Genomic DNA, 15,990 nt, shown 5'->3' on the forward strand with positions numbered 1-15,990 from the left:
TTGAGCATTTTTACAGTAGTTAAAAACTAGAAGCAACTGAATTGACCATCAAAAATAGATACATTAGAGTATATTATTATAATGGGATATAATATAATATAATGATGAAATTATGTACTAGAGCCTACATCTCAACACAGATGAGTCTCAAACATAATTTCAAGCCAAAAAGACAAGACTTTAGCCAGACATAGTGGCATGCTATTGAAATTCCAGCATTTGGGAGGTGGAGTCAGAAGTACCACAAGATCAAGGTCAGCCTCACTAAATAGTAAGTTAAGGCCTTACCTGGACTATGTGAAACCCTGTCTCAAAACAACAACAACAGAGGCAACATGCTCTAGTCAATAACCCTATACCCACGTACAAACTGGCAGCACCAACTGGACTCAAGTTAACCAAAACAGAGGAACATGAAAATTGAGGGGAAGGTAGGTCAGTTGAAGGGATCTGGGAAGAGCTGAAGGGGAAGGACTAGGGGAGGATTTGGTGAAAACATATTGTACACATGTATGAAATTCTCAAAGAATAAAAATATGGTTAAAAATAAATAGTACAACGCCTACCACAAAAGGGGATAGAGGCAAGTTGTATATAATATATATATATATATATATATATATATTACATACTGTATATTATAATACAATATATTATACTATATACGATATCTAATATAATGTATATAATATATACCATATAACAAAGTTTGAAAGTGGCTAAAATTAAAGCATCTTATTAAACATGTATGGTGGCAAAATTATTGCAAGTAGACAAAAAAAACAATAAAATAAAGAGCAAGGGGGTGGTTGCAGCATACTTGTTGGAGAAGAAGGGCATGGTAGAGGCAGTGGGATCACCCAGGACACTGGCAATGTTCTTTGACTGGGTGGTGATGATAAAGTTATCTTGACTCATTAAATGGCACAGTCATTCTCTATAAATCCTGCTTCAACATATCTCATTACTAAAGGTCGACCTTAAATAGTCACTGATCAGTCCTCCTCCTCCTGATTTACTTCAGCATGAGAAGCAAAGCTCTAACCTGCACTGCTTTGTGAAATGTCCCATTTCTTCTGTTTAACCTGTACACTCATGTGTCTCTTGCCTGTTGGTTTATAATGATGTCTTAATGACCTAGTTTTGCATTTAAATTCTACTCTCTCTTTCTGGCCTGTCTATTTTGTGTTGTTACTCATTCCATCCCATAGTGCCATCACCATTACCTTCCAAATTATGACCAGTAGGCTGGAAAGATGACTCATTGGTTAACAGCCCTTACTGTTCGTCCAGAGGACAGGAGTTCAGTTCCCAGCACCCACATCAGGCAGCTCACAAACACCTGTGACTTCAGCTCCAGGGAATCCAAAGCTATCTTCCAACCACTGTGGGTACTGTCATACATGTGGCGACACACATACACATAGTAAGAAATAGACATACATATTTTTGAACCTTAAGACTGCTGCTACCACCTTTTCTTTCTCCATGAACATCTTATTGTTTGAGCTACTTTAAACTCTCAAAAGGCACAACCCAAACTCCTATGATTTTTCCAAGTCTTTTTATGTCCCCCTTAAAGCATGCTTTTCTTTTACTCTTTCAAATTTCCCCCCATGGCAACCATGGGAATGTGTAATGAACAGAACTTCATTCACCTAAGATTTCAGTCTCTCTGTGTAGCTCTGACACACTTCTGTCCAAGGACAGAAGACTCGCTCTCAGGCTGTGAGGGACAGGGTGGTGTGTCATAAACAAATTAAAGGCTAAAATGGCAAGCCACATGATGGTGAGAGAATCAGCCATCCTGAGTGAGATTTGCTTTGTGAGTGTGTGTTTCTCTTTTGTTCTTGTGGATGCAGACAGGATATTGAACAGCAGCTGGGATCCCTGATCTTGGCCACAGACATCAACAGACAGAATGAGTTTCTCACCCGCCTAAAAGCTCACCTGCACAATAAAGACTTGAGACTGGAGAATGTACAGGACAGACACTTTATGCTTCAGGTAAGCAACAAAAGCCATCTGCCTGGCCAAGTGACAACACTTAAGGATGAAATCGATGATTTTAGCACATTTGAAAAGATGCTATAATGTATGGTAAAGCTAGAGTAGTGACCTACTTTATTAAAAGCTTGGAAAGATATGCAGCTGTTAAGTGCTTTCCAAACAAGCAAAATCAAGGTTTCAGAAAGTGGAAAGTCTTATTTTTCCTTGCTTGGTAGTTGCCTCATCACAAAATAACCTCGATGGAAGTTTTCGTGTATCAGTAAGAGTATAAACCTTTGTCTTAGTTAATTTTCTATTGCTGTAAGGAGATACCATTGACCAAGTACATTTATGGAAGAAAACATTTCATTGGAGGTTTGGTTCCTATTTCAGAGAGCGATTCCATGAAATTGTGGCAGGGAGCCTGGCAACATTCACAAAGACGGTGCTGGAGCAATAGCTGAGAGCTTACATGCTGAGAAAACAGCAGCAAGGCAAAGAGAGAGAAAGAGCTAAATGGCAATGGCATGGACTTTTGAAACCTCAAAGCCCATCCCTAGTGACACACCTCCTCCAACAAAGCCACACCTCCTAATCCTTCCCAAGCAATTCCACCACTGGAAACCAAGCATTCCATTATATGAGCCCATGGGGGCCATGCTCATTCAAACCACTGCACCTTTGTATAGATGTGGACCCTAAGCTTACCTAGACAGACCAACTTAACTCAGAAACAGAACCATAGTCACTTTGTTCCAAGCCTTCACATTGTAGCTACCTAGAGTACTCCATCCATACCCAGGAGGTACCCTACTTCCAATTGTAGGACTATTCTCCTCACTTCTTTCTAAGCCAGTATTCTGTTACCTAAGTGCTCAAAGATTAGTACCCAAGTACTCAAAGATGAGCCAGATTGACTTAAGTAACTCAGACAAACTTGTAACTGAAAAATATTTGACCCTGCATTGCAAAAGAAAGTCTTGCTAACTCAAAGGAATCTTTAAAATCCTTAACAGGACCTCTGTGCCTTACCTATGTCAACACATGGCCTGGTGCCCCTGCTAACCAAATAAAACAACTGAATTTATACCTTAGTGTCATCTGAGGCTCTCTCAGACCCCACACCCCTGTCCACTCTGATATAAGGAACTGTGTCACAGAATTGAACATTGTTAGTGGGCAGGTCTCCTGACATCTAGTTGTTAGTTGTTACTAGTTGTTAGTCAGGAGAACCTACTTGTCTGGGAATTCAAAGTAACTCTCCTAGGATCATCACAACTGACAAAACCTGACAGACACCTCAGATCCAGACCCATGTATGGCAGGAAACCCAAGAAGCCCTGGCTTAGCCATGCAAACACAAGACTCCTGGGTTTAATATGATTTAGTACCTTGGCTAGCAGTCTGAACTTACTTACAGTAACACAGACATGTAAATGCAAACACAATTTAAGAGATGTATGGAGAGTGTCAAAGAAAGAGTGACTTCCAAATGATCGTACTTGAGTCTGGCCAGATCCCTGCCTCGACCTGCCTCAGAGGGGTGGAACAACAGATAGAATCAGATGAGGGCTTTCATTGACCCGCCCACCTGAAGTCTTCTCCAGGGAGGTCTGTGTCCTTAGATGGTGGCTCATCTCCCCTCACTGCTATAAAGTGGGAACTCTGAATGAAGGGGTTTGTGCAGTTGTGAATAACAGTTGTTTTCCTGAGGAGGCATGTCAGGGAGGCTCTCGGTAAATATGGACTTGGTGTAGTGAGACAGACAGGCAGACCTAGCAGACCCTTTGGCTTGGGGTACATTAACTGAAAAGACACCCTCTGATTTTCTCTCCCCACCCTGTCCATCCTCAGATTGCCTTGAAGTGTGCTGACATTTGCAATCCTTGTCGGATCTGGGAGATGAGCAAGCAGTGGAGTGAAAGGGTCTGTGAAGAATTCTACAGGCAAGGTTAGTAGATCCCACAACCGAGGCTTTCTTTCCCCTTCTCCTTTTGGGCAATTATCCAAATAAAACAGGAATGCCTAATCTGTCATGACATTTGTTCTTTCATCAACTCTGATTATTCTAATCTTTTTCCTTAACTATCTTGTGAACCATCCAACCAAATGGGAAAGAAAAATTTAAATAAATATCACTGACTGACTATGGAAACAGGTAATAACAAGACATGATACAATGAATGAAATCAAAATATACACACAGCAATATGCACACATGCATATATGCATGTATATGTATGTATGTATGTATGTATGTATGTATGATGGACAGTTTGATTTTTGCCCTGGCCTTCCTTTTAATAAACTGAGCACAGCCGGGTATTGGTGGCACACGCCTTTAATCCCTCCCTCTGCACTCGGGAGGCAGAGGCAGGTGGATCTCTGTGAGTCTGAGACCAGCCTGGTCTCCAGAGCGAGTGCCAGGATAGGCTCCAAAGCTACACAGAGAAACCCTGTCTTGAAAAACCAAAATAAATAAATAAACAAACAAACAAACTGAGCACAGCCTAAAGGCTAAGCACTGTTTGAAGGTCAAGGTCTTCCATTCTGAGAGAAAGATTTAGAACCTTCTGTATACGTTTTTCTCGGGTTCTTAAAGTTTCCAATGAAATAGGTCGAAGTTAGCCAAGAACTGAGTTAAACCATTTGAATATAGTTTCAGCAATAACAAATGTGGATTCTTTTGTGAAAAGACAAATGGCCTTAAGGTAGGGCATAATTTGTCAAAGATTCCTTGCCTTCAGAAGGCAGGCTGTAAATTAGTAAGGAGAATCTCCACATTGGGTGGGATGTAGGCCTTTAAACACAGCCTGTTTCTTCAGGCTGGGTTTCAACATTTGGGATGTTTGTTCAGGCATCAGCAGTGCCCTCATGCTAGTGACAGGATCAGGTTTAAGAGGCTGAGAACAAACACAGCTTAAAGTGTCCCAAAAACCAACTCTGTGGGGAGATCAAACAGCAACAGTGAGCCTTTTGGAAAAATTTACACTGAAAGATGTGTCAATGACATAGTGATGGTTCCGAAGACAGAAGACAAAGGATGGTTGAGTTCACATAGGGCCAGCAGGCTCTGCCCACTGTCACACTCTAGGAATTAAAGTGCTCGTGTAACTCCTATGACTCTGGAATTTCACGTGCCTTCAGCATGAGTCATTAGACGTTAAAAACTCAGTTCTAGTTGACCAAGACATAAAATCTCCACTGAGTTCAGAACAAAAGGAAGCACGATGAAGTTGGAGAGCAGAGAGCTTTTAGAGTAAGTAGGGTAGGTGCTTACATCACTGTGTGATATATAAACTATTGAAACACAGCAGTGGGAGAGAAGGCTAGGACCACAGTGTTGAACATCAGAGTTCTTCTCTGTCCCACTTGCTCTTAATTCAATCGTGCTGTGGTTGGTGTCAAATGAGGTCTAAATTTATTTAGACACTTTATTTAGACTCTAAGCAACTTGGGGCAAGGGTCATAGCACTTGGGCAGACATGGAGTTCTGAATCATAGCTGTTAACTAAGAGAAACTAATGGCACGAGCAATAAGGTAATTTATAAGGTTTGTTGGCAAAGAATGGCCCTAGTAAGATGTATGTATGCAGCACAATACTACAGAAAGACCTAGAATGTTTGCCACTGTAATCACCCCAGAGGACCTTTCACACACACTGAATATCTCCTGACAGACAAAGGAACTGAGGAACAGACCTGTTCCTTTTCAGCTAATAACCTTGCCATCCGGTAGAATTCTAGACTTTGCTCATCCAAATTATCTTTCCTCCATATCGAATGTTTTCTAACTTTATAGGAATGGCTTCTACCATCTTGACTGATCCTATTCTGGATTTCACTTAGGAATCTGGACTCATGACAACTCATCTCACCCTGCCTCTGGCAGTCAGGCTTCTACTAACCATTCTAGATAACTGCTGTTGTCACTATTGCTTTTGTTGCTCTTGTTGTGAGATGGGGGTCACGATATATAACAGAGGCTGATCTCAAAATCACAGACCTCTCACCTCAGGTTCTAGAATGTGGGGGTTGTGAGCATGGACCACTAAGCACAGCTAGGACAAATACATTATGTTAAAAAAAATCCTTTAAATTCAGGTTTCAGACACAGGGGAGAGGAAAATGGTAGCCTATGAATTAGGAAAATGTCAGATCCTCAGGACAGAGAGTCTCCCTACTCTCTGACCCTCAACACTTTAGGAAAGAATTTCTCTACAATTGTGAATATGGATTGAGATCTCCACAATTCCCCTAGTTTTTCAAAAAGTTTTATTGAGTCTCCACCTCTAGCCTTGTGTAATCCTCAGTAAAACTTATTTTTATGTAAATAATTCCACACAGGGGATGTTACAATCACCACAAAGGAATACAGCTGGCTTACACTGTCTACCTCCCAAATGCTAATCAGCAACATCCCAGAGGAGAGACACTGTTTGCTTTTCCTTTTTTTGCTTTCTACATGGACTAGTAGAATTCCTGAAGAATATAAGTGTTTCACACTTATCTGCTGAGAAAGAGAAAGAATAAACCAATCTCACAGGAAGACACGTAACTGTAGAGACCTGTCATGGAAGGTTCACTGCTGCAGATGGTGGGGATTGATCTGGGTTTTGAAGGACATGTGCGGTTCTCCAGTTTCTAATATGATATCTCTAAGGTTCATGTGGCTAGCTAAATTTTAATTAATTGTCATGTAAAAAACATTAAAATTTTAGTTCCTAGTGTGTTGGACACATTTAAGGAGTTCCCAGAGCAGAGTGTGCAGAAAGCATTTCCGTCAATGAAAATGGCGAAGGCACCTGCCACCAAGCCTGACAATGCAAGTTCGATCCCCAGACTTGACATGGTGAAAGGAATCTCCTCCTAATAATTGTGCCCTACCTCCTCTACTCATGCATCATGCACACACACACACACACACAGAGAGAGAGAGAGAGAGAGAGAGAGAGAGAGAGAGAGAGAGAGAGAGCGAGAGAGAGACAGAGACAGAGACAGAGGCAGAGACAGAGACAGAGAGACATACACACTCACAGAGAGAGACAGAGACAGACAGACACACACACACACACACACAGAGAGAGAGAGAAAGAGAGTAAATAGATGTGATTTTTTTTAAGTTTGTCCTGCTCTCAGAGTACACCTACTCAAATGAGCCACTGTTAGTGATCATTGATGCCCTGTTGCTTTTACTCTCTTTAGACATGCTCTAAGAGCCAGTGGTCCTAAGGTGATTCCCATGGTGATTCCAAGGGAAGAAACAGTAACCCCCAGAATAATGTCCTCTAACAGGGTCATTAAAGCTGTTGATGCACATTCTATGAACTCTGAATTGACATTCATTTCTTCTTTCTCCTTAGGTGACCTTGAACAGAAATTTGAACTGGAAATCAGTCCTCTTTGTAATCAACAGAAAGATTCAATCCCTAGCATACAAATTGGTGAGTTGAAATCTGGGTTTATTTAAAATGAATAGCTTGGCACATCTACAGGAATCACAAAATGATAATGATGATAATGATGATGATGACGACGACAACGACAACAACAACACAACCTTCCAGAGATCTAAATGGCTGGGCAAACAAAGACTTTAATCATGACTGATCTTTTAGATAATTCTCAACTGAGAAATTAAAACAATTAAGGTCTGGGTTTGTTAGACTCTCAGCTACCTTAATACTAAGTTACAGTATTAACATTGTGATTTAGGATAGAATAAGAATCAAGAGCGGCCCTGTAGTACACACCTATAACCATTAAAGATCACAAATTCAAATCCAGTATAGACTAATAGAAAATTCAAAGTCAGACTGAGCTGCATAGTAAGACTCAATCTAAAAAGTTCAGAAGGTAGCCCAGACAGCGCTTGCATGCAATGAGCAAGGCTCGGGATCCATCCTGAGCAGTACAAAAAAAACAGGATCCATGGGCTAGAGCAATGACTTGGTTGGTAAAGTGTTTGCCGGCCAAACTCCAGATTCACTAAGAGACCATCTCAAAAGATACAGAGGAGTGGGTGGGGAGTTGGTTCAGTCAGTAATGTACCTGCCTCACAGGACAACAAGCATGAAGACCTAAGCTTAGATCCCCAGAACCTGCATAAGAACCAGGCACAGAAGCCAGTAATGGGGAGTATCAAAGACAAAATGATCCCTGAAGCTCATTGGCCAGCCATCCTAGCTGAATTAATGAGCTTCAAGTTGGGTGGAACTCCCTATCTCAAAAGAACAGTGGCTGGATAAATGGCTCAGGAGTGAAGAGTGTGTGACTCTCTTGCAGAGGACCTGAGTTTGGTTGTTAGCACCCATGTCCAGTGGCTCCCAATTGTCTCTGTGGGCACATGCACTCACATGCTAATACCTAAACACAAACACACATACACACAAGTAAATTCAAATAAAACATATATTTTTAATTTAAAAAAAATAAAGGTGGAGGACAATCTTTGAAAAACACCCAGTGTACCTCTGGTTTCCACATGCACATACACATGCACATATGCATGTTTACATGCGCACACACATGTAAACACGTGCACACATGCATATATTAATGCGCACAAATTCACACGCATGCACCCAAATACATGCACACATGCACATACATACAAAACACATATATATGCACATGCATCAACACACATGCAAACACACACACACATGTACACACATCACACACACCAAAGATAAGTAAGTAATAGTAATAAAGGAGAGAGCATCTGACAAAGACACCCATCATTAACTTTTGGATTCCAACTGCATGCACTCGTAGCGTACACATTCACGCACATAAGCAACCATGTGCACACTAAAACTTACCACATATATAAACAATAGACTCTAAGTCAAATTAATTAGCCATTCACAGTATCTTCAGGGTACCCTTCCCAAGTAAGTTAAGTGCCTTAGCATCCTTTCAATGTGGGTCCTTACTCTTTATCCACAAAAATTACTTCCAAGGGCCTGGTTCCTAGGCTTAAGATCCTAGAGCCCTACTGTCCCCTTGTGGCCACATGTCAGCATTTCTCCTCTCTCCACTTTAAAACCTATTTCAGTCATGTTCTCATAAAACCATACTTTCTTCCAAGTGTCAATTGTCATAAACTCTTCAAGTATGTTTTCAATGCATCCAGAATGGTTATTACTTTATCTAATCACATTACACATAATATCTTCATGCAAATCAAGTGGCAAAATTTTACTTCCTCACTTTAGTGAAGGATATTTTTTTGCTCTACATTTTAAACCACTAATTCCTTCTCTATGTAAAGTTAGCCTTTTCTTCTCCTGGAAGCGCTTCCATTGAAACCAAACAAAACTTAACAAGCTCCATACTTGACATCTAGCTGTTCGAAGCTTTGCACCTGTTCCCACAGACTCCAAACAGGCCATTGCATCCATAGGGTTGCAAGTCTCAAAGCTCAGCGCCTTGGTATTGGGAAAGAGAGCAAAGCTCAGCTGAAAATGAGAGTGTGTTAGAATGTCCTGATGACAATTATGGAGAGAGAGAGAGAGAGAGAGAGAGAGAGAGAGAGAGAGAGAGAGAGAGAGAGAGAACAACAAAGTAGGGGGCAACTCAGAAACCAGCCTCAGCTTCCTTGAGTCCAGCCCTGCTTTATGCTTTAGTTATGAGGTTTTATAGGTATGGTTCCTAATTCTGAGACTCCCTATATTAAACTCAGAATCTTGCCAGGTTACTGTTTTGAGTGACACTTTGAGTCATACACTTCCCAAATAAAAACCTTTACACTGCTAATCATACAGCCTAGATCTGGAAGTCAGGGCTGATTTCAGAATTCTGTCCTGTTACTGTCATGAGAATACGTGTATTTTGTATCATCATATGCCCTGGTTTTCAGCCTAGTAATACGTGGTTGCCATAGATACTGCCTCTAAAATGGAATGGGTATTGAATGAAGGGGGGAACTCCTATGGCTACTACATGAGAATAATAATAATAAAGAGAAAGAGAAGGTGATTATAAAGCAACACTCAGTTCATAAATCTTTCCCTGCTACACATCTGCCAGCTCTTACAGGTCCAGGTCAGGAAGTGTGACAAAGTAAGCCAGAATAAATTGGAAAAAAGCTAAACTGATAAAGGAGTTAGCAAATGCTGCAAGCTCTGGTCCACACCCACCGGATCCTATACAATGTGGCTATTTTCTGTCTTCAGAATCCCCCAGACTTAGGTGTCTGTTCTCATCTTCTTCTTGCTGTGTATGGCTATTTTGTTGATCAATAGAGAAGAAGCCTATTATAACCTTTTATTTTTCTTTATTTTTGAAAATTCAATACATGTATGCAATAAAATATGATCATACCTGCCCCTTATCTCCTCCTCCATCACACACATACCAACTTCATAGCTTTTATTTTATGACCCAAGTCCAATTAGTGCTGCCCATATGTGCATGGCTGTGGAACCATTCACTGAAGCATGGGAAACCTACCAGTGGTTATATCCTTAATAAAAAATTATTCTCCCTACCCCAGCAACTATCCACTCCCAAAAGCAACTCAGTATGAGTAGGGCCAAAGGTCATCTACCCATGTATGCACGGATTACACGAGGCTTGACTTTGTATACATCTTGTGTGGGTATCCACGCTGCTGAGTTCATGATTTGTGGTAGCCATGTCATGTCCAGAAGATGGCATCTCCCGGCACCTCCCCCCATCCTGATTCTTACATTCTTTTTGTGTCCTATCCCACAATGCTCCCTGAGCCTTTGGGGATGAGAGAGTGGGCTAATATGATGTCTTTCTCATTTAGTGTTGAAGACTCAGTCTCTTCTTCTTAGCACTTTGACTATGCCTTTCTCCACTGACTGCTGCCCACTGACGAAGGAAGCTTCTCTCACCAAGGTCTAGAGCAGCCCAGACCTACCAGTATAAACAGATATTTAGAAGACAATTTGACTGCATGAACATTAGCAAAACAATAAGTTTTACCCTAGGGCCCATGGCGTCTGTAGCCATGAGCTTTTGATTAGAATCCAATACCAAACAAGAAATTCTTTCCTGTGGAACAGGCCTCAAATCCAATCAGAAAGCAGTTACTTAACTCATAACATGCATGCCTCTGGTGTGCCGAAAGGCACATCTTGTCTAGCAGGTCAATATCCCAGCAAGCAGGGTCCAGCACTGGGTAAAGACAACAATCTCATTTCTCCAAAGCAGCCTGCCTAATAACCTTCTGGTACACTGAAAGCTAGCCATCAAGGAGGAAGTTTCCCGGCTAGTTTGAGGTTTCTCTTTATTTTACATCCAAATTGTGTGGTATCTTTAGCAATAGAGTCCTCTATGTAGTTGTGGTGGGTAACCATGAACAATGCCAATACCCACAGGGTTCCAGAGACCTCTAGGTCATATTCCATGACTTGTACTGCAAGCAGTGCCCACCCATGCAGGGCAATTCCATTCAAACTCTCTCTCTCTCTCTCTCTCTCTCTCTCTCTCTCTCTCTCTCTCTCTCTGTAAGTTGTATTTTGAAATTAGACTGCTAACAAATGGGTTCCCATGTGACTTTTTCATATACCATTAATTCTGGTTACGACATCCCATTATCCCCTTTCTTTGTTCCATCTCCCCAAAAGATGGCTCAGTGGTGAAAGTGTGTCTAGAGCAATCTCTACCTCTCTCTTTCCTATTCCAACCCAAAATGAGATATCCCCAAGTCTTAGGTAGAGTTGATTTTCCGCAGAAGTAGTTCATATTTGCCCAAAAGGAAGTAGCACTCCCCCACTTCCTCCACACTTCTTCATTCTCTCTCCCCTCTCTCATCATTTATAAAAGATAGGAAATCAAATTAATCTCTGGTGGGATCTATAGGAAGACAAAGAAAAAAAGGTTTCCCTCAACCTGCGTCCCCTAAAAAGCCACTAACCTCCCCTTCCCTTCCCCTCCCTCCCCTCTCCTCCCTTCCCCTCCCCTCCCCTTCCCTTCCCTTCCCTTCCCTTTCCACCACACCAGAAGGACAATGTTACCCTGGAATTACCTCTGATTTGTGCTGGTCTCCTGTGAAGAGTAACATCAGGGAGGAAGGAGTTGAAATTTTTTTAATGTTGAATCTGTAACTGTTCTACTTAGGAAGTGGCACTTTCTGGAAATCACACTTTGAATTTAAAAGACTATCATTTTGCATTTTTAAAAAAAAATGTCAAATGACTAAATTCAAGAGTAGCAAGTACCAAGGAAAAGCCTCATTGTTTACTCTCTAATTGCCTAATTAGGATGACCTGATCAGACATAAAATCACCAACCTAAGAGTCTTTCATCGTGAGTTTGGGTCATCTCAATAAGATAGCACAAGATTTAAGTCATATTCACATAACACAACCGAGAAATGCACAGTAACATTTTACATTGCTGCCTCCTTCCCCCATCTCCCTAGGATTGCCACCGGCCAGATGTCTGCTGTTTGTCCGATAAAAGCATCAGACCGTCTTATAGTTCATGTGCTTATAAATATTAGTTGCTGGAAAATTATTACACACACTCACAAAAAAATTTGCTGTTTTCCTCATGTTTCCATTTCAAGGAAGTACAATGAAGCCTAAATAAATCCAAGTTTATGATAATTCCAAATATTCCACACTATACAGAAAGTTACTTTGTTTGAGAGATCATGTTTAATGTGGAAAATACATTAACAATGAGACAGGATTAGACCACAATGAGTATTTGATGATTAAAAGAACAGATACTTTATCTGGATGTCAGTGTAGAATCCCATATCCCCAGCACTCTGGGGGTTGAGACAGGAGGGTCAAGATGAGTTCAAGACCAGCCAAGCTGCATAATGAAACCCTGACAGGAAGGGGGTTTGGAGAAACTAGGAAGTCTAACATCAAACAGTTGTCTGCAGTCACTAAAGCAGAATTTCTTTTGCAGATAAAAATCTCTATCAACGGGTTGGGCATGTGCCAAGTTCTGGGTTCAATCCTAGCTAGCACTGTTTTGTTTTGTTTTTTTAAAATCTGTGTTATCAATGCATGTTTAGAGCTGGGTGTGCTGGCATCTGCCTATAATCTCAGCATCCATCCGAGAGGCACAGGCAAGAGGCCAGCCTACTCTACATAGCAAGATCTTGTCCAAAAAAATAAAATTAAAATAAAATAAAAACAAAACACCACTCATCCTGATGTTGTTGAAGGCGAGACAACACTATAAAAATAATAATCTCAAAAAAAGCATCCCTCCAGGTAACCAGAATGAATTATAATTATGATATAAATCCCTGCTGTTGCTACATTTGTTTTCTCCTCCCCTCTCCACCTTCCACACTTTTTTCTTTTTTGCCCCCCCCTCCCTCCGTCCTGCCCCCCTCTCTCTCTCTCTTTCAATAACAACAGCTAATGTTCATTACTTAGTCGGGAGCTTTAACCACTTAACTTGTGATAAGTCATTTACCACAAGAACGCAGCGAGCTTGGTTAGTATTCAGTTCCTTTCACAAATATGGAGCCTGAAGTACGAGAATCATTTAAGTGGGAGCCACCAAACTAAGGAGAGTGACCCTATCTTGTTTACCCACCTATCCCTGGCCGCGTGCACTGTGGATCTCAGTCGATCCCCTTGTGATGGCCTCACCTGTGACCTTGCATGTTGCAGGTTTCATGACTTACATCGTGGAGCCGCTCTTCCGGGAATGGGCCCGGTTCACCGGGAACAGCACCCTGTCGGAGAACATGCTAAGCCATCTCGCACACAACAAAGCCCAGTGGAAGAGCCTGCTGTCCAAGCAGCACAGACGCAGGGGCAGCGGCCAGGACTCCGCAACCCCTACATCTGAGACCCTGGAGCAGACAGAAGGCGCCACGCCCTAAGACAGCCGGGTCTGCAGAAGCAAGGCCATCTGACGGCCCTCGCCACAAACCCACCACTCTGGGCTTCGAATGCCACCCGCCTGCCACTTACCCCCTCCCTTCGTTGATCCAAGTGTACAGAAGCCATTGTCACCTCAGCATTAGCTGCTGAAATCAGCAGCTTTGTCCTGTCCGGAGCTCCGGGCAACTGCCCCAACGGAAAAGACCAGGAGTAAGAAAGAGGTGCTTCTGCCGGGTCCTCCTCTGGCCCGCCCTTGGTCACACTGACTGGCAGTGGCTCCTAAGTCCAGAGCATTTTAGGGTTCACCGTCTGACTGCTGACCTGCATGACAACACCAGCATACTTGGAACTGCAAGATTGGTCTTAAGTGCCAGAGCACAAACGAGAGTGAGAGAAAGTACCTTCTATTTTAATAATAATTATTATTATAAAATAATAATGAATCTTTTTAACTTTTATATTTCATGCACCAGACAATGGGTCTAAAACTTTGGACTAAGATTACTCAGTGTACCCAAACCTGAAGAGGGGGTTCATTGTTTTGCTATTGACTCTATGCCACTTTTAGTCAGAGATTTGGCATCTTTGCGATTTATAAAACCATTGTTTCCCCTCCCATCTGGTGGAAGGTGCTGTACAGTTCATTCCTTTGCACCGCTAGCCAATCTGTCTTTTATGGATTCAGTGACCTGTTTATATTCACATGTGTACATTTTCTGTAAATACCAAACGCTACTGATTCCCATGCCAAAATACACAAGTATTATGGGATTGCTACCTGTATAAACAATGGCACTGTGAACAGAATACTATTAGTTTTAATACAAGAGAATGCATTTGTAAATATGGTATAGAGTTTATTAATATACTGTTGTTCGCAGATAAAGGCCTTAACTTTAAACATCTTCCCTCTTCCCAAAGTTGCCCATCCTAAATCTTTGCAGATGTCTTTCTGAACTACCTGCCCCCAATGGCCGTCTCTCTGCGTTCCTGCTAAGGTCACAAGCCAAAACTGAGTATCATCTTGGAGGGAACTTGGCAGGGGGGCTTCTTGTGCATTCCTCTTGAGACCATAGTTTTTAGTCTATGGCACCAAGTGTGGTTTCCTTAGAATAGCGACACCCTCTCAGCAAAATGGAAGTCACTTTCCAGTGCAGCAATATTGCACACTGTTTTAACAAGCCAGCCGGTAAGCTTGTGTTTATGTGACTTCTGTTATGGAACACGGGGTACATCAACCTCCCAGGAGACAGAGCAGGTCTCAAAAGCCTTTTATGACCCTGTCATCTACCATCAGGGAACTCCCTGCTCCACGATACACATTTGTCTGTTATGGCTAAAATACCAAAGTCCCTTTGGTCCATGGTTGATTGCTGTGCATTTCTTTGGTGTTGATAATAACTGGATATTTCTTCTCTTCTATAGCTTCATGTGAATAACTGCCCAACCATTTAGCTGAATTTAACATTATTTAAGAAAAGAAACTATTCCAGTTTTATAAGAGACTTTACCTTCCTAGCGGGTCTTTGTGGTTCATTAGGCTGTAACCAGCAGAGTCAGCTTGGGATTCTGTTGCTGTTCTTCTATAGATACTTGGCTGTAAAATCTACTGTGCTCCGGCATTCTTACACAAGCTCTGTGCATTGAACCTTTTTTTTTTTTGTAAGTTGTAGCATAACTAATGGTAGATGGGAACTGCCTGTACCCCCCTTCCTCTTTACCTAACGTGTAGTGGGACAGAAGCATTTCTGTCATGATCAAGCCACTTTTCTCAAGCTGATGGAGACAGCTAGCTCTCTAACTGCAACTGATATGGGTCTTCCAGCTTCTCCTAATAATACAAGTGAAATGTTAAAAGCTTGACTGTCCTGGAATATGTTCTTACAGAGAGATTGGGGCTTGCAGACTTGAGGTTTTGGAGGGAATTGGAAAGCTGATTATATTTTCACTGAAGTAGGCAAGATTGTCAGAGGGGAAGGGCTAAAGTGTGAAGAACTTATGGAATGTGTGGATGATGCATTGAAATTCCTGATGTGGGTAAGAGGGGAAGTTGTGTTAACTTAACACTAACTGTTGTTTTCTGCAGCAGCTATGAACTGACTTATGTTTCTTAGCTGCTATGGTATTCTGAAGCTCTGAGTGACATGTGTTTCTTATATTTTTGGTT

General features: G+C 41.7%; 1 protein-coding gene across 1 annotated transcript in view; it reads left to right on the forward strand.

The window, feature by feature from the left end:
• Pde7b (phosphodiesterase 7B) overlaps positions 1–13,822 on the forward strand; it is a 142,792-nt gene extending 128,970 nt beyond the window's left edge. The window contains exons 9-12 of the mRNA XM_027401919.2: positions 1,863–2,007; positions 3,844–3,940; positions 7,353–7,433; positions 13,608–13,822. Of these exons, the coding sequence (XP_027257720.1) occupies positions 1,863–2,007; positions 3,844–3,940; positions 7,353–7,433; positions 13,608–13,822 (538 nt within the window). The remainder of the gene's footprint in view (positions 1–1,862; positions 2,008–3,843; positions 3,941–7,352; positions 7,434–13,607) is intronic.
• The last annotated feature ends 2,168 nt before the right edge of the window (positions 13,823–15,990 follow it).

This window comes from Cricetulus griseus, chromosome 2, assembly GCF_003668045.3.
Source record: "Cricetulus griseus strain 17A/GY chromosome 2, alternate assembly CriGri-PICRH-1.0, whole genome shotgun sequence".
In the NCBI taxonomy this organism is placed as follows: Eukaryota; Metazoa; Chordata; class Mammalia; order Rodentia; family Cricetidae; genus Cricetulus; species Cricetulus griseus.